General features: G+C 48.2%; 11 protein-coding genes across 11 annotated transcripts; 4 read left to right on the forward strand and 7 right to left on the reverse strand.

Moving 5' to 3' along the window:
• The first annotated feature begins 467 nt into the window (after window positions 1-467).
• Window positions 468-2,995, forward strand: FOBCDRAFT_232958 (uncharacterized protein). The gene has a single exon (XM_031191856.3). The coding sequence runs from the start codon at window positions 544-546 to the stop codon at window positions 2,884-2,886; it is 2,343 nt and encodes a 780-aa protein (XP_031033087.2). The 5' UTR covers window positions 468-543; the 3' UTR covers window positions 2,887-2,995.
• A 1,575-nt stretch (window positions 2,996-4,570) lies between these two features.
• On the reverse strand, window positions 4,571-5,719 carry FOBCDRAFT_280687 (uncharacterized protein; the record flags this gene model as incomplete). Its single annotated transcript, XM_031191857.2, has 1 exon — window positions 4,571-5,719. The coding sequence occupies one exon, from the start codon at window positions 5,717-5,719 to the stop codon at window positions 4,571-4,573; it is 1,149 nt and encodes a 382-aa protein (XP_031033088.2).
• Window positions 5,720-6,425: 706 nt separating this feature from the next.
• Window positions 6,426-7,622, reverse strand: FOBCDRAFT_280688 (uncharacterized protein; the record flags this gene model as incomplete). The annotated part of the gene is made up of 1 exon (XM_054707234.2): window positions 6,426-7,622. One exon carries the CDS (start codon window positions 7,620-7,622, stop codon window positions 6,426-6,428), a length of 1,197 nt encoding a protein of 398 aa, XP_054563209.2.
• A 1,806-nt stretch (window positions 7,623-9,428) lies between these two features.
• Window positions 9,429-9,974, reverse strand: FOBCDRAFT_207769 (uncharacterized protein; the record flags this gene model as incomplete). The annotated part of the gene is made up of 1 exon (XM_059609209.1): window positions 9,429-9,974. One exon carries the CDS (start codon window positions 9,972-9,974, stop codon window positions 9,429-9,431), a length of 546 nt encoding a protein of 181 aa, XP_059467983.1.
• A 606-nt stretch (window positions 9,975-10,580) lies between these two features.
• On the reverse strand, window positions 10,581-12,352 carry FOBCDRAFT_323906 (uncharacterized protein; the record flags this gene model as incomplete). Its single annotated transcript, XM_031191858.3, has 2 exons — window positions 11,419-12,352; window positions 10,581-10,885 (listed from the first exon to the last, which is right to left on the reverse strand). The coding sequence occupies exons 1-2, from the start codon at window positions 12,302-12,304 to the stop codon at window positions 10,581-10,583; spliced, it is 1,191 nt and encodes a 396-aa protein (XP_031033089.3). The 5' UTR covers window positions 12,305-12,352.
• Window positions 12,353-12,826: 474 nt separating this feature from the next.
• Window positions 12,827-14,126, forward strand: FOBCDRAFT_323907 (chaperonin 10-like protein; the record flags this gene model as incomplete). The annotated part of the gene is made up of 3 exons (XM_031191859.3): window positions 12,827-13,124; window positions 13,172-13,801; window positions 13,870-14,126. The coding sequence occupies exons 1-3, from the start codon at window positions 12,848-12,850 to the stop codon at window positions 14,124-14,126; spliced, it is 1,164 nt and encodes a 387-aa protein (XP_031033090.2). The 5' UTR covers window positions 12,827-12,847.
• On the reverse strand, window positions 14,109-18,003 carry FOBCDRAFT_232960 (uncharacterized protein). The gene has a single exon (XM_031191860.3). The coding sequence runs from the start codon at window positions 17,936-17,938 to the stop codon at window positions 14,234-14,236; it is 3,705 nt and encodes a 1,234-aa protein (XP_031033091.2). The 5' UTR covers window positions 17,939-18,003; the 3' UTR covers window positions 14,109-14,233.
• An 801-nt stretch (window positions 18,004-18,804) lies between these two features.
• FOBCDRAFT_285782 (uncharacterized protein) lies at window positions 18,805-19,968 on the forward strand (the record flags this gene model as incomplete). Its single annotated transcript, XM_031191862.3, has 1 exon — window positions 18,805-19,968. One exon carries the CDS (start codon window positions 18,805-18,807, stop codon window positions 19,870-19,872), a length of 1,068 nt encoding a protein of 355 aa, XP_031033093.1. The 3' UTR covers window positions 19,873-19,968.
• Window positions 19,969-19,978: 10 nt separating this feature from the next.
• On the reverse strand, window positions 19,979-21,718 carry FOBCDRAFT_244642 (uncharacterized protein; the record flags this gene model as incomplete). The annotated part of the gene is made up of 4 exons (XM_059610618.1): window positions 19,979-20,815; window positions 20,865-21,035; window positions 21,085-21,612; window positions 21,659-21,718. 4 exons carry the CDS (start codon window positions 21,716-21,718, stop codon window positions 19,979-19,981), a joined length of 1,596 nt encoding a protein of 531 aa, XP_059466057.1.
• A 547-nt stretch (window positions 21,719-22,265) lies between these two features.
• FOBCDRAFT_191398 (uncharacterized protein) lies at window positions 22,266-23,429 on the forward strand (the record flags this gene model as incomplete). The annotated part of the gene is made up of 3 exons (XM_059608708.1): window positions 22,266-22,850; window positions 22,879-23,169; window positions 23,223-23,429. The coding sequence occupies 3 exons, from the start codon at window positions 22,266-22,268 to the stop codon at window positions 23,427-23,429; spliced, it is 1,083 nt and encodes a 360-aa protein (XP_059466058.1).
• Window positions 23,430-23,733: 304 nt separating this feature from the next.
• On the reverse strand, window positions 23,734-25,636 carry FOBCDRAFT_10559 (uncharacterized protein). The gene has a single exon (XM_031191865.3). It carries the CDS (start codon window positions 25,517-25,519, stop codon window positions 23,855-23,857), a length of 1,665 nt encoding a protein of 554 aa, XP_031033096.2. The 5' UTR covers window positions 25,520-25,636; the 3' UTR covers window positions 23,734-23,854.
• Window positions 25,637-27,087: the final 1,451 nt, after the last annotated feature.

Raw genomic sequence — 27,087 nt, forward strand, 5'->3', positions numbered from 1 at the left:
TTCAATCTCGATACTCTCGAAACCCGCGAGTATACGACGATCATAGTATAACAGATCAAAATCCCAACCGGGATGAAAAGCCCTCTTATATCCATCCTCCTGTTTCAACGGTCACGATCATCATAAACCCCCGAAACGAAACATCATCCTCCTATTCGCTAGCACATGGAAACATCCCCATTAAAAAGTCTCCGAGGTCCAGACTAATTCATCCCGCGTGCCGCATGATGCAACCCCAGCTCCACATGTCTGACAGGAGAATTCCCAAATCCAGAAAGGTCTCGCGCAGGGGTGTTAAATAGCGATCGCCGGATATAATTGTGACCGCTTTTCAACTCCCGCTTCACGAGGTGACATCGTCAAGGAGATGGTTCGACAATATCCTTTCTGCCTATCCTTTAAAATGCAGTCGTTCTGCTCACAGTTCTAGTTTCGTGTTCTGTAGTTTTCTGCACTCTTTTTCCCCAGTCACTCTCTTTTACTCAATTATTCGGAAGCGTTATTCACGCTCCAGTCACTCATTTACTTTGTTTATTAAAAAAGATGCATTTTTCTAGTTTGATTCCCGCTTTGGGAGGTCTTGTGGCTGTTGCCACTGCCTCGCCTCACCTTCTCCCCGGTGTTGGCCTCGGTCTCGATGTCGATGTTTCGCTTGGAGGAAAGGGTGCCGAGGCTTCCAAGCCCGTTGACACTACCTCCAAAGGCCTTGACCTAGTTCCCACCAAGGCTCCCGTTAACCAGAAGGGTGGTCTTCCTTCTACCTGCAGCTTGGCCAACAGCTGGGAGAACCATGTTCTCTTCGACGGTATCGCTGCTCCTGCTTCTGGCGCTGCTGCCGCCATTAAGCTTGGTCTTAACCTCCCCAACGCTCAGATCGAGGGTGATGCTACTCTTGAGCTTGTGAAGGACTTCCTCCAGGAGCCTCGTGTCCGTATTGGTCTTGGCGCTATCAAGGCTTACGTCGAGCTCGACATCTCTGCTTCCGCCGCTGTCCACGAATCCATTGAACTTTTCGCTTCTTCTGCTCTTCAGCTTGAGATCCCCGGTCTCCTTGAGGCTGAGGCCGGTGCTGCTCTCGCTCTTGACCTTGTCGTCGGTGTCGATGCTGCTATTGATCTGTCCGCTGGTGTCTACCTTGCCTTCGGTGAGGAGGCTTTCGTTGAGGTTTCTCTTATCACCAAGGAGATCGTTGACGTCTCCCTTGAGGGTCTTGTTGCCAAGGCTCTCCCCATTGGCGTCGGTGCCGAGGTCGACCTCTCTGCTGAGGTTTCTCTCACTCTTGGCCTCCGTCTCCGAACTGAGATCGATCTTGAGGCCGAGCTTGACATTCCTGTTCTTGACATCGAGGCTGGTGCCAAGATTGCTGTCTGGGTCAGCCTTTTCGAGTACACTGCCGTTCTCATCGCCACCGACAACTGCGCCGTCTCCGTCGATGAGCTCATTGCTCTTACTCTTGGTCTCGCTGTTGAGCTCAACGTTGAGGTCGGCGACATTCTTGACATCAGCCTTGCTCCTACTCTAACCATCACCCTTGCTACTGCTGCTCAGGCCAAGGTTTGCCAGCCTAACCGCGGTACTCCTGGTAACTTCATTGAGCAGCAAGGTCGCCCTGCTACCACTCACACTCAGGTCGTCTCTCTGTCTACTGTCCCTGCTGGCGGCTCTGACTCTACTATGGACTCTGCTCTTCCTGATGCCACTGGTTCTGCTGATGCCTCTGGCTCCGCTGATGTTACCGGCTCCGCCACTGCTGATTCTTCTGACGCCTACCCCGTCCCCGGTGCCACTGGATCCGAGACTTACCCTGCTGGTGCCGAGACTACCGGTTCTGGCTCAGGTGCTTACCCCATTCCTGGCTCCGGTTCTGGATCTGGCGCTTCTGCTGGTGCTGAGACAACCGGCTCTGGATCTGGTGCCTACCCTGCCGGCCCTGGCTCCTCTTCCGCACTCGCCAAGCCCCAGACCACTGGTTCCGCCGCTGCCATCGTCCCTGCTCACGGCAACGGCACTGCCACCGGCGATGTCACCAGCACCGTCACCTCCACCCACGTCTACACCGTGACCAGCTGTGCTGCCTCTGTCATCAACTGTCCTGCCCGTTACACCCAGAAGGTCGTCACCTCCACCATCATCGAGAGCACCTACGTCTGCCCTGCCACCGAGACCGATGCCGTCCCTGCTACCACCACTGCTCACTCCACCAAGGTCCATGTTCCCGTCACCACCATCACTGACACTCTCACCACGATTGTGCCTTGTAAGACCCGAACTACCAAGACCTTCCACCCTCCTACTACTCCCCCTCCTGCTCCTACCGTCACCATCGTTGACACCACCACCTACTGCCCTGAGGAGGGAAAGACTGCTCAGCCTTCCAAGGGCCAGTCAACTTTCCAGGTCGTGACCACTGCTTCCCCGAGCACCAAGGCTTATGAGGTCCCCAGCCACGCTGCTCCTACTACCGAGGGTGAGGAGAAGCCCACTGCTGAGGTTCCTGTCCCTGAGAAGCCCACTGGCGAGGCTCCCGTTCCCGAGAAGCCTACCGCTGGATACCCTACTCCTGAGAAGCCCACCGGCGGCAAGCCCGTCGCCCCTCCCGCTCACAGCGTCCCTTACCCTCCCAGCAACGGAACTGTCTCCACCCACGTTCCCGTTTACCCAGCTCCTGTTCCTACTACCGCCGTTCCTGTGGTCCCTGCTCCCGTCCCTACCGCTGGATACGCCCCACCTCCCGCCGTGTCTCAGCCTGGAGTTGTTCCTCCTCCCGCTGCTGAGACTCCTGTCGCCACTCCCGTCGGAACCACCCCTGTTCCCGTCAGTGGTGCCAGCGTGGTTCGCACTGGCTTCATGCTGGCTCTCCCAGCTGCCCTTGCTTTCTTCATGTAGATGATAAACGGTTAAGATTACAGGATCTATGTATAACACTTAGGTAACGGGACTTGGATTAGCAATAGTTCATGGTTTCTTTAATTTTTAATATTACTATGTCAACCAATTGGAGTCTCCCTAAGTGATCAAGTACTTTCTACTATCTACATTTAACTATGTGCCTGCAATGCTTTTGTATGAAGCTTATCACAGTCCTACTTATTGACGCTGGCCCGATTGAACGAATGCCCTTTGCATTTGAACATCAAAATGCTATCAGATTTAAATTGAAGCCTCCAATGGCTGCTGACCTGTTGACGGCTGTTCCTACATGGGAAAGGTACCCAGACACCTCCAGGCCAAGCCCCACTGAAACTTTGAGTGCGAGCGCATGGCTCGTTTGCACCTACAGATGTATTCACCCAGCATTCAACAAAAACTCTACACTAGACTTCGTGCTCCCCGCAGAATGACTAATAAGCCTGAATCATCAAAAACCGACGTCTGATGTCAATATCTGATGTTTGTCTTTATTTTTGGCGGCATCGCGTAATTTAATATGGTTATGGTGTGATGACGAATATCCTGTAGCAATTGTTAAAAGGCCGCGTGCTCATTTGCCAACAGGAAGCATAAGCTCACCTTGAACAACAGCTGAATTCTAGTGGTATAACGTCTAAAGCATGAGCTTGATGCCCTATTTGTAGTTGAGGCCGGTGGCTTGGAGCCTATAATCGCGACATGGAACCTAGCAACTTCCCAACTGTGTTCGTAACTCAGTTTACTGCAAAAAGCTAACCCAAACTCACCCATGCCGAGACAAAAGTCTAATGATATCCTGTAGAGACACGCGTTCCTCGCCTGAATGAAAAGACTCCGAGCCATTCAAGTTACAAAGTCAAATGGACCTCATGATCCCCTCACTCGAGATTGATGATAAACTTCCAGCCACAAATTCTGGCTGCAAATGACACACATTTAGACTGAAATTTAAGTATAAGTACCCGGAGTTCTCCTCTCTTGAGTTCTTCATGCCAAATTCTGCCCACCAATAACTTCTTTGACTTCTCAACCTTATCGAAGCACCATACCACATTTCCACCATCTTGGACTTACTAAAGTCCAACCACCATAACACACCATGGATTGGGAAAAAGCAGTCTCGTGTGTCATCGGATTAGTCGTAGTGACTGTGAACCTCCTTATGTTTTTGAAGGTTTTCGGCTACATCTGATGCAACACCTGATGTGAGAATCTCCCTCTTGGCTCAGTCAACGTATGTCACGACGCTTTATTCTGTTTATGGAGGCTTTGAGTGCTGACTTGATACTTAGTGGTCGACATATGAGGACAGAAAGCAACATCAAAACGATTGGAAGCTGTCCCTCTCGATGTCAATTCTGGCGGTCAATTTGGATACCGGTGGTCAACATTACAGGAATCGATTCGACTTCCCATGAGGGTGACGATGGAGTTATCGCGAGCGTTTACCGTGCGAAAAACAAAACACTTTATCTTTTATGCTGCCGTGGATTGTACAACAATGTGCTATTTTGATGGGGTAAATTGGTGTAATCACTGAGATATCAATAAGAGTGGCATTTACAACTCAGTTCCAAGGTGTTGAAAGCAATTGGGGACATGATTATTTCTTATTGGTCCTTATCCTTTCCATGCTTTCTAACCGTTACCACAGTACTCTTCAAACTCGGTGATCAATAACAAGCTTCTCACGGCTCACTTTCCCATTCCAAACATCACGAATACCTTGAAGCCCCTCCTCCACTCCCTTCAAGATCCTAGTCCTTGGCGCCTCCCAATACTGTTCATGATTCTCAACCAACCAGTGAAAACCCCGTTCAATGCGCTTCTGCCACTCGATGATCCTATTCTCCTCTCTCCTTCTCTCCTCATCGCTTCGATCTTGAGCTTCAACCGCAAAGTCAACTTGTTCAACAACCCTGACACTCAAAGTAAACTTCCACGTCGGGTCCTTCTTTACAAGAAGAGATGATACCAGACGGAGTCCTTCCGAGGGTATGTTGGGATCACAGCACTGCCGGGAAAGCCCGGGTGAGCTTTGATCGAATTTATCCTCCAACGCCTTTTCTTCTTCAGGCGCAAGACCTCCAAAGACACCAAGACCAGCGCAAACTGTGTCGAAGACAGTCTTCAGTGACTTGCCATACTTTTCCAGATATGCACGTATATCCTGCACAACTGTTGCACTGCGATAGTCAAAGACCTCATTAGCACCAAGCTTCTTCAAAGCTTCATGGTTCTGTGGTGAAGCTGTCGTGATAATGGGACTGAAACCGGCTGCCTTAGCGATCTGTATAGCAGCTTGGCCTACCGCGCCCGCACCGCCCCAAATAAGAATCGGCTCATTCTTCGGATCGTCGCCGGTGATGTTAGCGAGCGGGAAGCCGTATCCTGCTACATTGAAAAGAGCATCAAAGGTGGTTGCACTGCCAACAACAAGCGTTACGGCGGTGATGGGATCGAGGTGCGCAGGCCGCACAAAAGCCATGAGAGGTTCCGCTAAGAGGAAGCTCTGGTGGGCGCCGAGATAATTAGGTCGATGATCATAAGGCAGCGATTGGCCAAAGATTTCTTGGCCAACTTTGAAAGGAGACTCGGGCCCAACGGCGCGGACGGTGCCGGTGTATTCGTAGCCAGCGACGTATTCCGACATATCCATATATGAGTGGCGAGTATCAGCTGGGTTGATGGCTGAGTACTGCACTTCTACAAGAGACTGTGCCTTTTGCGGGATGTACGGCTCTTCGGTAGTACGAATTTCATGTTTGCCGTTTGCAAGCATGTAGATAGCTTTGTTTGGACGAGACATATTGGTGATGTGATAGACAAGGCATGGGTTGAATGACTTTATCAAACTAAAGAACCCAAGTTCTTCAGTTGCTATTAAATACTTTGCCATAACGTTGTTTGATGGGTCAACCTCGACCAATCAGCCCGCCGATTATGATGGTGAAACCAGAACGCTTGACGACCGGAAATTCCGTTCGCATTCGCTTGGCGATAACGTTATGCGTTTCAACGTATCTAACCCAAAAGAGCTTTCACAGTCCTCAAATTGACGCAAGATACGTGAGAAATTGCGATAGGTGATATCAACGGGACACTCAATTAATAATACATCCAACCGAGTCTGTGATCAGGGTATGTCAGCATTAAATTATAATTAGACTGGTTACTTTGCAGTACTTCTTTCACAATGCTCTTATTCTTAGGTGTTTGTTTTTATTCTTTCTCAGTAAGATACGTGATATATTATTAAATACACTGACTTATCTTTTATAATTAGTTATTAAGTTTCGGGAACACCAGCCGCCATAGCCATACTGTCTAGCAACATCAGTCTCTAAATAAAAGGTATCTAAGTCCTTGTCCTTTATCCATAGTGAGATAGCTAGACTATTGCAGTAAACATAGCCGCAAAGCACAATTAGCTTCAAGGGGAGGGGCGGATTAGAAAGCACTTCAAGATGTACTGGTGCTCAAGAATTATTTGTATTAGCATCGCTCAGAGCTCTTCATATCAGCTTGAACAGCCGTTCTTGGAATTTTGGATCCTGAGAATCCTTCTGCTCCTCCCAAGTAGTGGTAGCCTCCCTTTCCATAATTCCATGTACATATGTGTTGCCAAGAAATATATACTCATCGCTGGAGGGTGACCTTGGGCGAACGATGTACCGAGCGTCACCCCCGAAGAGAATGCATACAGAGTCTCCGAGCTCTAAAGAGCGAGGACCAGTGCCAATATAACCCCTTTCCGTAATGAAGAATTTTCTCTGGAAACAATGTCCAATATTCTGCAACAAGGCCACAAAGTCGTCTTTGGTATTGCAGGACAAACTCCGAAGAACCTCAAGGTAGGATGGTACAGTTTCTTTATCGTGTGGGTAGAGGTTAGTCAACGTATTGTTGAAGAACTCCCAGGTCTCAGGCTCCTTCCAGGTGGGCTCACTATGTGTTGCTAAAGGACTTAAGTCGACCGCCATCTTGATCAATCGGAGAATTTTTCTCTGATAATGTTGATCATCATCGTCTTCGGCCAAAGATGTAAGAAGGAGTTTTATCATAAACGCTATGAAGTAGTTGAGATGGCAGTCATCCTCTGGGCGGTCCTGGTGTAGAATACCAAAAACAGCAGGTCGGACTCGGCCACTCATCATTGTCAAAACAAATGGCCTGATTATATCCTGTCCGTATTGATCGTTCAAAAGGCGTTCATGATCAATGACCATGCTACCGATAGCAATGACATTTTGATCTAGCACTGGGGTCCAATCTTTTATCATTTTGACCTTGTCGACATACAGGCCCTTTAAATGTAAGACCTGAATGTTGATCGGTGACCCCAATGCAATCTCCATATTATTCGAACATTTGAAGCCATAGTCACTCATGTCGTAAAAGTCAGGCCAGTCCTTGGGATGCCACCTCGGCGCCCAAAGAGGAAGTTGCTCTTTATGATTGGGATCTTCCACATCAGAATAATTCAGCATCGCAAGCTTCTTTGTTTCTGATAAAACCTTTAGGGTAAACTCTGTGAAGACTTCTGACTCAGTTTTATGATAGTCTGGTACAATACCATAAGTCCTGTCGCCCGCCAGGCTAATTAACGCAAAAATCCTACCGCGCGGGTCAGTTGCGTGACAGCTGTTCGTTGAACAAACAAGCTCAAATAGGTCCCGTTCATTCTTCCAGGATCCTGCGGTGAAGCCCATGGTGGCTAAATTCCACTCGACTTGTGGACAAATATCGCTCAAATCTCCCTTTACCAATGCGACGTTGAAGCTTTTCGGATCTCTATATGCCAGCTATAGAAAGGTCGCGGCCCATTTGAAGGACTCGAAGGTCACTTTAGGTATGATGGCATCTCCCCAGAGTAGATCATAGGTAGGGGCAAGTGCAAGTTCTTGCATGATCCAAACCCTTGAGAAATACGGGGTGTTCAACATACAGTTCAAAGCCACCCAAGCTAACGACTGTCTAGTAGGAAGTCCGAGTTCCTGCAAATACTCGTTTTGGGGAAAATGCTCCCCCCCTCGTCTTACTAATGGATCAGCTTTAGCGAGAGTTGAGATTATCATCTCCGTTGCGGCTGCCTCTCCCGCGCGTCTGCTGGGCCAAGCCATGCATTGACGAGCGTAGCTCCAGAGTAAATATCTCTCATGATGGAAACTTGTTCAGAACGCTCCGCGGTAGATCTTTGGTCAATACAAATCTGATCAATCCATAGAAATCGAGAGTCGCTAATTGATCTGAGACGCCTTAAGGCTAAGTAGAGGCTATCGGTTATCATAAATGCTTGATCGTCACATTTCATGTGCTAATTTCGCATAGAGAAACCCCACACATAGCTTAGCGCCTCATATTTAGGAGTTTCCTTGCGTGCATATGTTCGAAGATTGCCTTGAAGAGGGTCGCCATCTTTTCCAGGCTTGAGCTCAAAGATGCGGAAGAAACCATTGTTTGGTAGCTTGTTGTACTGAAATGTCATTATGGCCTTTGCTGGGATAAAATGCACTGCGTCGTGAGGCTGTATAATAAGAAATCGGAAGATAGGTTACTCTACCTATCTTCTACATGCAGTGTGCCTGATACGGATTCAGTTTCAGTGGGCAACCACTTACTAAGAGGCCGGAGAAAGAATGGGGAAATAGCACAATTTTAAGGGTAAAATGGTAACGATGAGTGACTGGCGATTTAATAATTCTGCTTGATCACGCCATGCATTTGTTTCTTGCAACCAAGCCCCGCGCCTCGGCAGCAATGTACATAGCTTGATGGGCAAATCAGCCATGGCAGTGATATGCATGTTACTGATCAGGGATTAGGCTTCAACGCCAGCTGTACACAAAACATGCAGAACCGGGCCTTGTATGCAGACGCCCTTAGCATAGCCCACCCAGGAACCGTCAACATCTACAGTGGGCTGGGCCAATCCTAGCTAAGAGCGAATTTGCCTTTTCAGCTCTTCACTGTTGACTTCTAGGTTCATTATCGCTGATAGGTGCCATGACAGCTTGCATACAGCAGCACTTATTCGACCCTATGATCGAGCTGTTTACATATGATCAGTCTGGCACATTTTACTACTCCGCTATACTCAACCCAGATCTTGACCAAGAAGTGATTGGTAGCTTCCAAGGATTCGGCAGCACATTTCAAGTATAGCTGCAGGTCCCAGGTTCTACTGGTTGGTCGAGGTCCATCGCTTCCTTGTCGATGTTGAAGGATAATATGCAACGGTGTCCCTTTCTAGAAGCCTGTGAAACGTTTTCCCCACTCACGAGAGAAGGGAAAGGAGACAACACAGGTAGCATATCGACCCTATGCAAGAGATGGCGTTAACACCGTAAAGCGACTTGTGTTGTTGTTTGACTCCACCACTTGTCGCGCCTGAAGTGCCTTTCCTCAAAATTGAGGATAAGTTGTTAGCTACTGGGTATGCTCTGAACTATAGTTGTGATACTCTTACTAATTACTGGTTAACTTTTACATCTATACTCATAGAGTTAAATACAGCTTCATTGGATCCCATAACCCATCCATTCATCATCAGGTTCTTCCGCACCTGGCCCACCCTCAAAAGAAACTGGCCAACGCTCGTATGTGAACTCAATACGAGCCTCAAGCATGGCCTGATGAACCGTTTCATCTAGCCTCTCCGCGTAGTCAAGACCAACAAGCTTCAGATGGTGAAAGTGATCAGTCGTTGCATCAACAAGTCCCAGCAATCCCTGTTCGAAGCGGTCAATCTCTAGATCATCCCAGACCAAGTGCAGCGATGCTATCGACGGTGGTAATAGGCGGGTAATTGCATGACGATCCTCCACCGTCGGGCCATCAATACCCTCGAGATCGCGTAAAGTGTGAAAAACAAGCCGCGTGTTCAAAAAGACATGTTCAAGCTTCTCAAAGTCATGAAACGTGCAGTCGGGACGGTAGGGGGGAGAGCTTTCAATCACGTCGCGAAGGTCCAAGTGTAACGTCTCCAAACTGTGCCGATAATCGCGTATCTTTTCAATAACATCCGCAGAGAACCCGGGCATTGAGAACTCAGAGAATCTCATTGTAAACTTCTCACAAGATTCAATAACGAGCGACCGAAGGTCCTTGGCTGCGAATGATAGTGGTTCGCTGAGCGCTGAAGGGGATGATATGTTTTCCAATCGGAGAGTTCTGATCTTAGACCGTTCGCCAAATGAGTCTCCAGCCTTCCCAAAAAAGGGAGAGGTGATAATGTCAAGCTGTTCCAAACTCGGTGCCCTTTTGAGAATGGAAAATAGATCCTTGTCTATCTCCAATGTCCGAAGATACGGGAGCTATGTCACCCCTAGAGCTTCAAGAGCAGTATTTTTATAGCTGTCAAATATGGAGTTGGGTTTGTAAATGATGTGACCCAGTTTGGGGAGTAATGTAATCAGCATTGGGATGAGCTCATGGTGCAAAACCTTGTAGAAATTATTCGTTCCCACATGATAACTTAGTGCTGGATACTCTAAAGATTTCATCGGTGAAGGCTGAATTGAGCATGAATAGGTACTCTTCCTCTCCCCATCTTGTCCTTCGCACAGGCCTCCAAGGGTTTATAAAGTGTTTTGCCCGGTACCGCCAAGCTTTCACAATATCGATGCCCAGATCAGCAGCACCCTGCTTCAAAGACAGTACGATTTGTTTCACATCCGGGTTGGAGTGTTTTGGATGAACGAAGATATGCGGACCTTCTCAGCGAGGTCTTTGCGTCTTCCAACGGTGCGCATGAATTGGTTCAGTCTGTGGCCATAGGTATAAAGCTCGGACAGTTCAGAGTCGCCATAACCGGGTGCAAAGTCATGGTACAGGATATCCTCTGCAATGGGATGAAGCGCTTTGCGAGAGGCAGCGAGCGAGAATAAGGCATGTTTATCGATCGAATACCACGACTTTTGGTCGAGTTGCTGAGGCTCACGACGTTGCTTATGCTGATCCGGGGTTCCGACGCCTTTAACAGGTCGTAGGTCGCCTCGACAGTGCAGGCAAAATTAAGAGAAGATTTCAACTAGAATATCACGAGAGAGATAGACTAAACCGGTTGTCTCAGGATTTATTGGCGTCATGATGGTAGGTATCTTATTATAATAAGATCTGTGAGAAAGAAAGAGTTTGTTGGAAATGGTGCGATATTTTGATGAGCGGGGTTAGACGAGATATCGCTGGTAGGACTTGCTAGGACTTCTATATAACTACATAACCTTGGTAGGCAGATTCGCATAAGCTTGTGCTTTATCTATAAACTTTTATCACTTCTAGATAGCGGTAAGATAACCAATTACATCCACGACTTTGCCGCGAACTTCACAAGTGGAAGTCTATTAATATATATTTAGTTGATACTAACACAAAATGTTAGGAGGAAATCACCTTTCTAATTTAGGAAAAGGCTTATAGCTGGTTAGGAATTGCGCCTTGTATTCATTTACTATCTTTAGACACCCGAGCTATACCCCTTTTCTTCGCTATTAGCTGTTAAAATACCCTTCTCCTGTAAGCCACTAACAAGTCGATAAATAGCCTGGCAAGCAAGCCTGGCTACTGTATCTCCTCCTTCTAAACGCGGATTAAAGGAGCAAACGACTAGCGAAGTTGGGTTAATCTTGGTGGGTATCATATCCATCAAACCCATAACATCCTTGGGTAGAAAGCCGCCAGGCGACGGGAACTCATTAACACGGCCCAGAGAGTCATCGAGAACATCCAAGTCGAAGTGGATATGTGCTTCCTGAATGTCATCCCTTCTGTCTAAAGTCTCAGCCAGAGCAGATGTAAAATCCACCTTCTTATTCGCATCACCCCAAATGACATCAACTCCAGCATCTTTGACTGTTTTGCGTTGAATGTCCGAAACGTCTCGCAGCCCACAATATATCATGAGTTTCACATCAACGGGTTGGTGACCGGGCACAGTCTTCATCAAAGTATGCCAGCTGGTGCCGGTCATCATCGAAGCGGCCATGGCATCGAGATAGCCATTTTCGTGCGTTGAGGGAGTATCAAGGTCGTCGTGGGCGTCGAGCCATAATACCCCAGTCTTAGCGGTGGATGAGGTAGGTCTTGCTTGGTTAAGGCCAGCCATTGTCGCCGTGCTGGCGTAGCAGTTTCCGGAAAGAACCAAGGGGAACGAGTTATTTGAGACGGCTTTAGACACGGCGTTCGAAATACGGCGGAGGATCTCAAATGTTCGACCAATCTCACCCTCGAATTCGTCAACGGGGCCAATGTTGATGAAGGATACAGGCGCCAATTTGGAGAGCTCTTTATCGATACCGTGGGACATGATGCGGAGAGGGCCGCCGCCAACACGGTGGTCGTAAAGTCCTACATGGTAGGGAGCGATGATAATGGTAATGGAAGTGAGCGGCATAATGGTTCGGCGCGCCGAGTAGTGATGGATTGTATTAGCAAAGTCTGGTTAATATTAGCTTTGTGAGAAAAATAGGACAAGTTGGAGGAGAGAAACCTTAAATACTTCACAAACGAGCTCATCAGTGAGTGGATTCTATTTTGGCCCCGCAGATAACGTTACGACTGACATTTGAGAAATCAGTCTTAAAAGAAGAACTATTTACTATCTAGACAGCATAGTAAACCTTTGAAGAGTTTATTGTCTATATTGCGGCCTTTGTTAGTTACAATTGAGGGCAGGCTCAGCCGTTGGCATACATGGGGAGTGAATGTTGTGTTGGTTGTGAAGTTAGGTTATGGACTTACGAGTCGGATAAACCTTCATCCGAATCTCAATAACATTCAAGTGCTGTCACTTACTTAATTAAATCACTTATTGATAATCAGTTGCCAGCTGACAAATCCGCGCTTGAAAGCTGGAGTGAGCACATAAAAGCAGCATAATTCCCTAGATACATCTTAAATAAGCCAATATCAAATCTTGAATCTCTCTAAAGTCATAATGAAAGCACTTATTTTGAATACGTCGTTGAAAAAGGCAACCGTGGAGAATGTCGATCGCCCAAGTCCAGGTTCCCACGAGATTCTAGTCAACGTGCGCGCAATAGCGCTGAACCCAGTAGATGAACTCTACGTTTCGTCGCCCATTGCAGCACAAGAGAAAAGAATTATCGGCACTGACTTTGCAGGAGTTATTGCTGAAGCTGGATCCGAGATCAGTGGTTTATCTGATCCCAGAGTTAAAGTCGGGACACGAGTCGCTGGTTTTCTCCAAGGCGGTGCGTAGTTCATCAGTGACTACTTGATATGAGACTGATAAATCTAGCTTCATCCGTGAATGATCGACCCGGAGCTTTTGCAGAGTACATCACTGTTCCTTATGACCTCGTATGGAATGTCCCTGACAACCTAACTCTAGAGGAAGCGTCTACGATCAGCATGTGTGGCCTGACTGCTGCTCAGGCTCTATTCGACCGTCTTGGGTTGCCAAATCCGTTTTCTTCAGGCCCATCACAGCAGCTTGTAGCAGGATCCAAAATCACTAATGTTTTTATTTACGGATCTTCTACTTCGGTTGGATTGTATGCCGCGCAGCTCGCTCGTATCGCTGCCAGGGTATCTGGAATGTCTATTCGATTGATAGGGGCAGCTAGTTCAACCAAGCACGAAATGCTTCGAAATGAGCCCTATAGCTATGACGTCCTTGTGGACTATAGAGATGAAAGCTGGGTTCAAAAGGTGAAAGATGCTACAAACTGGAACGGCGTTGACCTTGCGCTGGACTGTATCTCAGAAGGCCAAACAGTATACAATACCCACAAGACTTTGGCTCCTTCGGCAAAGTTTGCAGTCATTCGCGGCCCAGTTGGTGGGCAATATGATCCAGCACAACTAACTGTCAAACCGACCTATGGCGCCGTCTGGGAAGGCCTTGGTGTTGAAGTTGGATACAATGGTAAGTGAATCAACATTCCCTTCTTTACCACTCACACGTTCGGCCATAAGCTCACTATCTTGAAACAGACGCTGTTATCTCAGCGAATCCAGATGCGCATGCGTTTGCAAAGGAGTTTTACAACTTCTTGAGCCAGCCGCTACCATCAGGCAGGGCGCAGCTCCAGCCCAATCCTGTGAGACTGATGCCTGGAGGTCTTGAAAAAGTAGCCCAGGACGGCTTTGCTCTTCTGGGTACAGGTTTAGTCAGTGAGAGGTCAAAGATTGGAAGACCAGATGATTACATGCGCCCAATTAGTGCTGAGAAGTTGGTGTATAGTCTTTAATTCGTAAGTATAAAGGATGGGTTGAATGCCACAGAACGTCGCGCTCCTAGAATCAAAATTTGATGATCTTGCGCCAGTGAATGTTTTGCATAAACGCCATATATCCTCTATACCCAGTTGCTATCATAGTGTCTAGGAACGGTATGATAACTTTCAAGTATGTTTATGGTCTTAGTCAAATAATTCCTCCAGTTTCTGACCTGGGCTCCTATTCTCTCTTCGCATCGTTCAAGAGCTGACCACAACATTTTCAGGCCTGTAAGTCCTTGACTATTTTGGATATTCCGGTCAAGACCCAAGTCCAGAATACCTTTTACTGTATGTTCCATGGGCCATAAGTACCAAAGCAGGTCATTCGAAGGCAAGAAGTCCTCTATGAGGTAATGAAGTACTGTCTGGCCCTTTAAACACTGTTGATTAACACCATGCTGGCTCCTGTGGACTAGAAATTCCATAATGTCCAAGAATTGTAGCAAAGGAATACGAGAGGCTTCCATTGCAAGGTAATGCAGGGGTCTTCGGCCGAGGCGGTCGGGCTGGTCGGGGCTGCAGCCGAATTGTAATAATATTCTTGTCCTGAAAAGAGCCGAGAATTCCCTGAAGTTGTGTCCAAACGTGGTATATAAGGCATTACGACCTTCCCAGTCTGTGGCATTGATGTCAACGGAGTAATCATCCACTAGGAGTCGTATAATCTGTTCGAAATCGTTGTCAGATGCATAAGAGGAGCAGGCCTTGTCCAGTATGTGCCAGTGATTCTCAGCAGGAACGCCCCACTCTTCCATGAAACAGCTGATCAGTTTGTAGTTGCCACTTTCTATGGCACAACAGAGTGCTGAGTAAGCAGCTCTTCCGTTTTCCCAGTTGAGATCCCATCCAAGATCCTCAACCAAAAACCGGCATCCGTCCTCGTTTCCATTTGAGGCAGCGCCATTCAACAAACCGCCGTCATCGCTCGACGCCTGCTCGATCAACCACTGCCTGAAAGACTTTCTTCGTGCCATGAGCTGTAGAAAGTCTCTATCGCAATGAATTACAGCAGTTTCAAGAGCATTGATGCCAAAAGAGCAGCGGGCGACGGCATCAGCGCCTGCATCGAGAAGCAACGTTGCGATGTATCCCTCTCGCGCTTTACAAGCGAACACTAGTGCAGTGTGTTCTGACCATTCGCTCTCGATGTCGAGTTCTCCATCACATCTTAGGCACAACTCAGTTAAGCTATTCAGAGCCAAAAGGGCTGATAAATGAAGCAATGGTATAGGTGAGGAATCTCGGGCTTCTCCAACATCCACCGTAAGAGAACGGTACAGTCTTTGCCAACAGAGTCTTACTTCTGAATCTTCTTCGAAGAAGCTCGCACCTTGCTGTATGACTTGAGTTATATCTTTCAATTCCTTGAAATGGCGAGACCAACTATCGACAGCATAATAGATCAATGGAAAGTCATCCCCTAGATTCAAATATTCCGGGCTTTCGAGGCTGAGGTGGCAGTCAATCTTTTCGAGATACCGGATCAAAGTGATAGTAGCGTGTTCGTGGAGCTGGGAGGGTTCGAGTCCTGCGGTTGGTAGACCGAGCCTGCGCTCAAACTTTATCAGGTAATCCTTTGCACTTTGGTGAAGAAATTTCACTGTCGGTTTCGCATGGAATAGACTGCGTCCATATGTTATCTGAAGCAAATGGCCACACGACCTGATTAGCTCAATGCAGACCTCTTCGCGCGTCAAGAGCCCTATAGGCTTTATATCAGCTGCCTCACACAACTCAGATATATCAAATGGGCGTGTGGCGACGATGGTCCAATAGAGAATGCGTTGTATTATTTCCCGTTTTTCGAGATCAATGTTCTGTAAAATTCTGTCGTAAACTGCGTCCAGACCAGCTGGCAGCATCTCGAGAGACGCCTCAAAATCAAGTAATCTCTGTTTCTGCAAGTCTTGAGCCATGAAGCTAACCCAAAGGAAGGTCCCTTCAGATTTCTGCTTGAAAGTCTCTTCCAAACGAGAGCGCATCTCACGATTGAGCTTCTTCTTCTGAGCAAGTTCCTGGACTTGAGACGAGATGAATCGACTGATGTCCTCTTCTCTGGCAATCATCGTATCCAATTCCATCTTTGCAAAGAGCAAAAGGGCTTCGGGTATGTTGTCTGGATACCTCCTGCTGAGACATACGAGCTTCATTTTAGGAGACGAGCCCAAATGCCCTTGACTCAGCCTCTCGAACTTTCGGAGCAGAAGAGACAGGGAGTTTGTTTCGCATTCATCAAGCGCATCGATAATGCAGTATATGGTGTTGAAGTCCGACTTCCCAATCATTTCTTCAAATATCTTCCATAGAGTACTGAACGAAATATCCTGGAACAACCGGTGAGATTGCTGTTTCCACTGCGGTATAATTACGTTGATGAGTCTTGGTTGGTGAGAGATGAGTTGATATATGAGACTTCTGAGAATGTTCACTGCCGTATTTCTTGTTTCAACGTTATTGTCGCAGAAGAAGTAGATGGTCGCAGTTTCTGACCCTTTTGTTGTAGCCTTGAACCGTTTAGAAAGGTAGATAGACATGAACGTCTTGCCCATACCAGGTGGTGCGGAGATCCATAGCAGATGAGGCGGAGTCTGATCCCAAGTCTGGAATTCATCTGTGGATAGGATCCACTCACAGGTTCCCTCACAGATATCACCCTTCGTATCGAGAATGAGCTCGCGATCCACCGAAGGGTCTGTGACAAACAGTGCTTCACGGCACTCGTCAGCTCTGGGGTCAGTTGGCTCTGGAGCATGCAGTACCTGGGCTTTTCTTCGTTTCCAAGACTGCAAATTCTGAGATGGTACCACCGTCACTAGCTCTTTGGCGTAGGCTGCAGCCACAAGAGCAGCATATTCTTGCCACTTCTTGTTCTTGTGTGAATCCGAGTAGTCACAGATACCTCGGACAACTAGGCAAGGAGAGCTAATAATGAGACCAGCTGCTTCCATCTCAAAGCATATAGCACCGAGCTCTTCAGACAGAGTATCGCGGGATCTTCCATCTTTAATGACTTGATTCCCGGAGGCAATTCGGCCGTAGTGGATGAATGGATCAGTCCTCTGCCTAGCAGGCCGAGTAACAAGCTGAGACTGGTCACAGAAGCTACAGTCTTCAGACCAGAGGGGGTGGTCGTAGTCATGCTTGAAGAGTCGATCTAGCATGCTGGGCCGAGCGTATTGAGTAAGTTGAGAGATACTCTCAGAGAGAATGGCAGGCATTTGATTCTGGCCTCGATTGTGACATGCTTGTAACTTAGATACAGCAGTCATCAATGAGTGAGGAGGCCGAACGGGATGCGACGTGCGTTGAAACTGATCGTTGGGCATCAACTTTCCTAGATCGGATTGGACCACCTCATTGCTGACGACAATGTCGCCGAGGCGGACATCTGCTAGTTTGGGAGCTCCGCCGCCAATACCGACCATCAACCGATGCTGAATATTGGGAAAGCTCCGGTTCATGTCATTGGCGACAGTCGCAGCGTTATTGGTGCCATATTGACCTTTTGGGAGGCACGCAATGACTACATTGTGTTCATTGATGCTGCCGAGGGTATATGTGTTGCCATCCTGAGGGTGCTGAGGCAGCGGCTGATGAATATGATCCAGCATGATCTCCGCAGCAGTCATCTCGAGTGGGAGCGCAGATATCCACCCAATAGTGTAGTCTTCATGTTGCAGCGCATCTGTGCTGTTTTCACTGTATGCTCGTGGTCGTTTAGAACTAGAGGATGTCGGCTGCTCATTCAGCAGCTGTGGGGCGCCAGCCTCAGAAGATGCCATTTCGACACGCCCAAGCAAGGACTTCAATTAAATATCATCAGCATTTGAGTAAAGCAGTGACTGGGCGTTGATCATGAGTTAGGAAGCAAAGATGCGGGGCAGAGCTGAGATGCGAAATACACAGCCTCATTATTGTTCCCTCAGCCGCAAGCAGAAAATATTCGTATATACCAGGATTACACCATCACTATATGCATATCTAAGAGAGAATGCAATTTTCATGAATCGCACCCAACTAAACGTATGTCAAGATGTTATGTGACCATATGTACATATATTAACCGCCTTTAATAGGCAGCGAGCGAAGAATGAAACTCTCGTGACGCATTCATTTCCGGACTGGCTTCAGCGGAGAAAGGCGAGAAATAATACCGAGACAATGATCATTAAGTATTTACCACTCGGTTCTTCGGGTTAGTTGACAGCGACATACTAAGCTTAATTTTCGACATCTAACCAATTCAGGAAGCTAACTCAAGCTTAAAAATTGGCCCTCCGACAGACTTTTTGACAACAAGTGCCGAGCTCTAGGCTAACGTGCTTTATTTCCGGTAAGTTTCATATTACTCCGGTGTGATAGGTGGGAGAATACCCCAGAATATGCATCGCAGCGTCCCCTGCGGAGGTTAAACTTCCGCGTGACCCGAAATGGCATCTCGTTATTGACATGGAACATCACGTACCCCTCTGCGCCAAGGCCTTGACGGCATACGGTATCATTGGGTTTGGGGGATCATCTTGGATGAAAAGCGCACGAATAGTTGATCGCCACTATGGCCTTGCCTCAACTATATAAGGACAGCCATAGATCAGTTTCGCTGATACGGTAGCTCACCTGAAACCTCAATCCTTGAGGACTCTTCAAGATGTTGCATCTCTCTTCCGTCCTGACCGCTGGTCTCGCCCTCATCACCGCCGCCAACGCAGCCTGCGGCGATGGCTCCCCCCAAGGCGTAGTCTCCGGCTCCGGCACCTTCACCGCCACCGTCAACGGCGCGAACGTCTACACCGGCACCGACTACCGTCTCGCCATCCAAACCGCCCTCGATCGCATCAGCAGCGGCCAACGCGTCACGGTCCGAGCATCCGGCAGCATCGGCGCCAACACCATCAGCATCACCAGCGGAAAGACGTTTGAGGTCTGCGGTACCATGAACGTCGGCAACAAATCTGGTCGTGGTGCTATTGAAGCTATTAACCAGAACGATGTTAAGATTCCGTATCTCAAGATGACGGGTAATCCGTACTTTGGGTTGAGATTCTCGGGTACGAGGAACTTGGCGCTTGGTGATATTACCTTGAACCTTAGTGGTGGGATAGGTATTCGCTTCGATCGCGATGCGAACTGGAATTACGGTGTTTCTATGGGAAATATCGTGGTTACCGGTGCTGGGAGCCATGCTGTTGAGACATTCAAGATTGACGGTCTTACTATCACGTCCGTCAAGGCCAAGGATGTCGGTGAATGCGGCCTACTCATCCAGGAGTCTCGAAACGTCAAGGTCGGTTATGTCGAGGGTATCAATGCTGGAGCTGGCACCGGGTATGCTACCCTTCGCTTCGCCAACAACAATGGCCAACTCGCCAATGGTGAATACACCACCACCAACGTCTTTATCGATAAAGTCTACTCACGAGGCGGCGGTCGCGGTATCTTCTGTGTTTCCAGGTCCGGTGCCACCGAGATTAAGAACATTGATCTCGCTGACAATGGAAACAACGCTATCTTAATCGAGAACTGTTATAACTTTGCTATTCGGGATGGTCTCATCAATGGAGGAGGCGAGGTCCGCGTTTCAGCACGAAGCGAGTTCCCCAACACCAGCGGTATCTACGTCAAGGCCCAGGTCAACAGCAACACTGTTCGGGAGTCGCCTTGTGCTGAAAATATCTACTGGGGAATTACTGGCAACGCCCAGAAGAACATTTGCTAAGTGATTAAGCACTGAATGATACTGGGTTAACACGTTCGTTTGCCATGATGGCTTGGAGGCTCTTTTGTATATAGTTTGAAGATGATAACATGCATAACACGAATTGTCATTTTGACGGATAGCAAGGATCTTCTAGTGTGAACTCCGGCAATCCAGCCTGCATCATTCCGCACCACCAGACTCTGGCTCTATACTCAATACCTCTTATCCCTAAGAGGATGTCCGCAGGATACCCATAATCAATACCGTCATCCACCTGCAAATTTTGCAAAAACCTCCCAACAAAGCTCCCCAGAAATGGTCGAGTAAATACCTTCACTAAAAGCAACCTCTCCTTGCTCGTGATATTATGGCCGCCATGAGTCTCTATCATGATCAGATATCGTAGAGCAGTCCCAAGAAGAAAGAATGCGGCTACTGAGCTATATGTCCCTGCTGGCGGTTCAAATAGCAGGTGTATGGCGTGCGCGATTTTGTAAGCATAAGACATTGCAATTCGTTGGCTCTGGCAACTCAGGATCGGCCCTCTCGTGTAGGGATCCATTGATTCGACTTCGCAAAAGCCCATTGTGGAGTATATAAAAAGGCAAGTCATCCAGTAACAGCAGCTCAAGTATACGATCGCAAGATCATCGTCGTTTGTAGGAAGCGGTAAGGATTCTCTGGTATATGTATAGTCATACGTCGTGATCGCTTCACCAAACTCCAAACCTAAAGGCAGTATCTCTACTTCACAAGAACGACATCTTAACAATATTGAGTTGTACAGCTCTTGGCTTGGAGCATCGCGAAGAATATCCAGATCTTCAAGAAGCGCTGGGACTTCTACTAAGATGTTGATGAGTTGGTTGAGAGGTGAGTTTGTGACTAAGCGCCAGAGTTGTGATTGCTTCCAGCCCTTGTTGTACGGTGACCTTTTCCGCCGTGATATGTACGCGTTGATCTGCATTTATAAGCTCACGCCTAGTCATATGAGAAACCGGGAAGCTTACTAAAGTTAGACGTCCATCAGCCAGCAGCTGTCGTCCCATGGAGGACCAGGAATCCTCGGGCCCGCAACTCAATATCAAAGCAGTCTCCCCATCGATATGTTTTCTGAAACCCTTGATCTGTGACACAGGCGAGTTCTTTTGAGCTGCAGAAATGCCAGTGCCGAACAATTGCTATTCATGGATCAGCATCCTCACTGGTGAGACTGGAGAGTTATCTGACCTCATACACTCGCATAAGCTGAATAGCTGCGAGAATACCATCCTTGTTCCGTGATGGAGACACAAATGATAGGGCCATCTGTTGCATTGCCAGGCCGTATGCCTGTTGACTCTTGTTCATGAGCTGGGTATCATTATTGTTGGCGCCAAGCGTCGCTGTACTCAAAGCCATAGCAACGTACTGAAGACTAGCTTCAGCTTCACTCAGGGTCTCGTAGAGTGCCATCCATTTAGTGCTGGTTATACCAGAGGCTTTGAGCGAGAATCCACTTCCACCAGAGAGATAGTCTGACCAAAACAGGCCAGTAAACTTCTGGGACCTGGCTGTTCTTGCAAGCGAGTCGTGAAGTATAACCACCACGCCAGAAGGTGAGTTTGCAGGTGATGAAGATGGGCTTCGTGATGGAGATTTGGAGTATGACTTTTGCGTGGATCCTTCGCTGTTGAGCCATATTTGCTGACGCTCATATCCTTCGCATGGGATGCCCATGGCAAGACATTGACCGCAAAAGGGTACTTTCTTATCGCACTGGCCAATTATCAGCAGTGACCGTTAGAGAGGCCGATAGACTTACACCCTTCTTCCGCCTTCGACATGTGACGCATGCCTTGGATCTACCAGGCACACCAACCATTTTCGGTTATTGGCTCTTTGAATGCCGTCAACTCAGAGATTACGTTCTGACATCCGCAGAATAAAGATAAAAGTGGCAGCATCAGACCGAACGGAAAATAAACAGCCGCAGGACTCGGCCTCGAATTGAATCCTTTGTTAGTTCTTCTCTTTCGCTTTGGGTCAACTCAGCCCTGTCACGACGTGGCTGATGACGGCATTGACTTTTTCCCGCGCAGATTGAGTCTCGATGTGGTTTAGCGCCCAAGACCCCACGATGCATTTTCGTTTACGAGGGTGATCGCATTCGCTTTGATTGGGTTCTTTGCGGGCTTGGCAAAGTGAATGCGAGAGATTGCCATTCGCTTTGTCCTAACGTAGATTCAATGTGCGCCAGAGGATCGGGGATGACAGTTATGATATTGACTGCCGAGAAACAGGGCTGGTTATTCGTAGTGAGGTAGTAGTTGTATATATCATGTTAATTCCTCAATGGGCATTTGTCTTCAGTTTGCTCGTCGTCGTAACAATTCGCGTTAATCCGACAAAAACTGGTTAAACTCGACATAATGGCAGCTCCAACGCGTCCTCCAGCCAACACCTTCGTCGCCAAGGCCCGCAAGGTCTACAACCCAATTGGCTTCTCCAAAGGCTATAACTTCATCCTATGGTTCATCTTTGCTGGCGCCATGTTTGGCTTCGCCCTCGCCCGAATGATGTTCCTTAATTACAATGGCATTTACTGCAATCCCAACAGCGCTGGTAACGGTGCGGGCCCAGGCGAATGCTGGTCTTACAACAGAAAGGACCTTTACAAGATCGGAATCAAAATGCATCTATATACCATCATTCCGGCTTCGTTTCTTGTCGTCTTTCAATTTGTTCCTTTCATTCGATACAAAGCACTGCTGTTTCATCGTATGAATGGATATATCGTCGTTGTTCTAGCTATCATTGGGACTGTCGGTGCCATTATTATTGCACCCGTCGCCTTCGGAGGCTCACTTTCGGTTAGGGCCGCTGTAGGTCTCATGTCGATCATGTTTCTTTGGTCACTCTTTTTGGCGATATGGAACATCAAGACACTGCAGCTCGAGCAACATCGCGCTTGGATGCTTCGTGCATGGTTCTACGTAAGCTTTCTATTAACCTCAGTAGTACATCATAAGCTAAAACTCACAGGCTGGTTCAATTATCACTTTGCGAATAATTATGATCATCTCTGCCTTGATCATGTCCAAGACCCCGAGTTTCCGACTTCCAATGCAATGCGCCAAGGTTGCTTCCTTCTACGACGACACCGAGTCTCTGATCGCCAAGTATCCCGCCTGCCAGGATCTAAATGCCTGGGTTGCCATACAAGGTGACATGTCAGGCGAGAGTACCGAGAACATTGCATCCGCTCTATCGCTAGGGTTCTCCATGGGCATTTGGCTAGCACTAGCTATCCACGCTATAGGCATTGAAGTCTATGTAAGTCGATCTCCAAGTCCTTTCCCCAATGACGATCTAACAAGGATTCGCAGCTTCACCTAACGCCCGCAGAGACCGAGCGTCTTCGGAGGATCTCCTTCCAACGTCAACAAGAACGTGGTTTCAAGAACCCCGGAAGCAGCGGACTTACGTCCGACCGTCTGGGTGACGCCGAGACGTGGCGTGCGGGCACCGATGCGACTGCATATTCGCCTAGCAAGGGGAGTGACAGTGACATTTCGAATGTTGCAGCGGCTTAGGGTTCAGGTGATGTAACACTGGGTGATGCGTTGTTGGATGGGGGGAATAGAAGGTCCGCTTGGACCCGGAAATTGTGTCAGCCCATTTTTAGCCGTCGACTAAGTCTAACATGACATGTTGACAGACGGCAGATGGAATATGACATTTATGTGGTTAGGGCAAAGGTCTCGCATTTCGGTATCATTCGCTGATTCATGTCTTCCGCCGTTATATCATTGCATAGCGACTCATTTATCCCAATAGAGTTTGATCATGAAATACATAAATAATTGCAAAAGCAGTTACCAGCAAGGGCACGGTGGAATAACGTAGAAGATCAATTCGTAATCTATACTAAACATAAGAGATATCATAACTCAAGCAACTCTAAGAAACACATCGCAGACCGTAAATCATCCAATCATCATCGTATCATGTCCCAAAATCATTGATCCTTTCTATCCAGCTTTCCAATCAATTTTCCGCCATCGAGAATGCTACCAAACATGGCAGCCTCGAACAAGTAGTTGACCTGCCAAGCATGGTGGTTTGCATGGGCAATCAGCCAGACCATCTCCAATACCCGGCCCTTAGCGAAAAGCTTGGCCATTCTTAGTCTTGACCCTTCGGCTAATTCCAATTCGCGAGCCTCGTCGACCTTACCGCCCCGGACGTATTCAAGAGGACCAGTGACGAGATACCACCAGAGTTCCTTAAGGAGAGGCTCTTCGTCATGGCGCTCAAGATGTTCGTGGACGTGATCGCAAGTATCTTCGCCGTTGCACGCGTACTTGGCATCCAGAGGCCGAGAGAATCCAGTGAGACGGAATTGCTTGTCAAACACCTCATCAAAATCACCCTCACTTTGAGGCTGAGCAGGTGTCTTCCTCGCCTTCGACCAACCCAACAAAGCACGACGGAAGAACATATGACGATCGTTCTGAATATGCCATGTATATAGCGCAGCACACATCCTAGCAACAGGCTCGTGCCATCGCTGAGTGAGCATCCTTGCGCCCATCACAGCATATGCATCATAAACCCTCCTCAAAACATCCTCGCTTACAACACCACTGTCCGTGATGTCAGTGACATTCAAGAACGAGTTCATAACCTCGGAGTTAACAAGGTCGCATCCAACGTCAACGACATCGGTTCCTGGTGAACTGAAGACAAGATCGGCCATGACAGCGCCAGGGTCAAAGCCTCGTGCTGTGGCTTCAGCTGCCATGCCAAGAAGACTACTCTCAGAGAGGGAAACGATCTGAGCGGTGCGTCGATCAAGACGCGCAGAACGGTTCAGCAGATGGCCCTTGTGCTTCTTCTCAAGGGCGATCTTGCCCTGGATGTATCGCTTGCCAATCGCGACGGCATCGCGACGCTCCCGACCGCCAGGGGTTCGTAGCGCATGAGGATCATTAAGACCCTTCTCCAGTAGCGGCTCAAGGTTGGGAAAGACATAGTTGTATCCGTGTTCGTAATAGAACGCCATGTCTGTGACATAGTTGGAGAACATGGTTCTTGAATCGGCAGCACCCATGAGAAGACTAGCAATACCGCATCCAAATAAGGCGTTCGTCGTTTTGAGAGCTTCAGGCCAATCCTCTGCGCCAAGGATGTGAAGGATCTCTTGGGAAACAGGGCTCAACCCAGCGCCCTTGGGCGGCAAGACATTGCCGATCGCATGCTGGGACGATTTCCATGCCTCTAGCTCAGGGGAGAGTCTTAGCTGAGTTACTCTGGGGCCTGAACTAGGCGACGACAAGGATTCAGTCGAGGAAGCACCCGAAGCATCTTCGATATCTTCAAACACTTCGATAACGAAAGTGCTTGCATGATACGACAGTCTCTGGAGATCATCGACAGTTCCGCGTCCGATAAGACTTCTAGTTTCAGTGTACCCAGTATGCTTGGGCTTGGCTGTCCTTCGGGTGAGGAATCTCCCGAGCCCACGGCCCCGGAGACCCTTGCCCCAGAAGTACGGGGGGATATCAGCGGTGGAACTTGAATCGTGTAGGGCACGGTCGCTGGGTTTTATCTTGAGCCCGTTGAGGTTAAACTCGCCCCAGTAGGCTTGCTGAGGCCAGGGTAGACACAAGGGGAAAGACATTTCGATCGACAAGGGGAGATTAGATGCGAGTTGATAGTTTACGAGGGTAAGTGAGTCTGAGCGTTGTTAGATCCCTACTAGGGCGGTTCACGAGCTTCCTTTATAACTTCACTTCCATCACAGGGAGACTGCGGACTAAAAAGCGCAGCTGGTAATGCCGAGGGATATCTGTACATGCTTGAAAGAATTATCAATTTGTCTTGCAGTAGGTCTGTTGGTTCTGCAATTCTTTCAGGTTGATTTGGTTGTTGGTGAGGCATATCAACTGGGGTCCAGATCCAGAAAACAGGGATGCACAAATTGAACTGGTGGTGACGATCCACTTGCCCCCCTCTTGATTACCGGGGACGTGTCTTGGATCGAGAAGTTTGTTTTGCAGATCATCGTGACGGTGTGGTGGGTTTGGTAGCCAACGGCCCAACACCGAGGGAGTTCGGCCAAGGGTTTTGATGCAGGTTTGTTAAATGTCTCAGTGAGCATCCTCGGCGGACAAACCGCAATCTAGAAGTACTCCAGTCTCTGAAACAACTCGCTGTACATGTCTCAATCGTAAAGGCGAAGCCGCGAGCTTCATATCATGATGGCGGGATACAGCATCATATCAGGTGTTTTGACAGCTCGTCTACGTTGCATCGTAATGTTGCATCCAGCATGCAGATTTAAGTGATTATGCTAAAATCCCATAGGAAATAAGCCGTTCGGCGGAATCTTTGCGTGATCGATTCCCGGCGCTAGTACCGAACGTGGCATAACTCGGCACTTAGCAGATCCACGCTGTCAAGCAACAAGCCATTCTCCTGTCTACACGTGAACAGATCCAGCTCCACTCCTTTTACCAAAGAATGCGGGTTCGTCACCAACTCGCATCGGAGAAAGAGAACACTTGCCGAGTTTGGAAGGGGGACAGTTATGATTACGTCTTCTTGCCAAGGAGGGCGGTGAGACAGCATGTACATCAATGGAGCAGAAATTGGCCGGAGACAGAAGTAGGAGGTGGCACGTTCTAGAAGCTCTGGAAGATTTTGGTCCTTCTGGATTACTTCCTAGAAATGTGATAAGTCGAAGGCGTTGTCTCAGGCGTAAAGCCAGCAGTCCTCGTCACGAGTGATACACCATCATGACATCAGATTGGTATTCCGCGTTCAGCTACAGAGCACCTACGCTAAACTGAGACTAGACAAGGGACAATCATATCACCAACGCTAAACTAGCATTTCCACGTCCTGACCAAGAATTGAAACCGGGCCGGGCCTCAAAGGACGCCGCTCAAATCTCCTCCTCCGCAAATGTCAATTGCCACGAGTCAGCGTTTATCTTAGAGTTACTGACAAGCATTTTACTCCTCTGCATCAGGCCTGGCTCTAAATTCTATATGGCTAGACTAGAATGATCTCGATCAATGGCGTACGGGATGGGCTTGGGACGGTTGATTTGCTAGTGGTATATTAATCACTTGTCTGGGATTCGGGTCATGTTATCAGCTGCAGCAACGGTAGTGGATTGCCTATTAGGCTGTTAGCTCGTGCAAATCCTTGCCGAGATCTTCCTCATTCCTGACATGTCCAAAC

The sequence above is a fragment of the Fusarium oxysporum genome, chromosome X (assembly GCF_013085055.1).
Source record: "Fusarium oxysporum Fo47 chromosome X, complete sequence".
Lineage (NCBI taxonomy): Eukaryota > Fungi > Ascomycota > Sordariomycetes > Hypocreales > Nectriaceae > Fusarium > Fusarium oxysporum.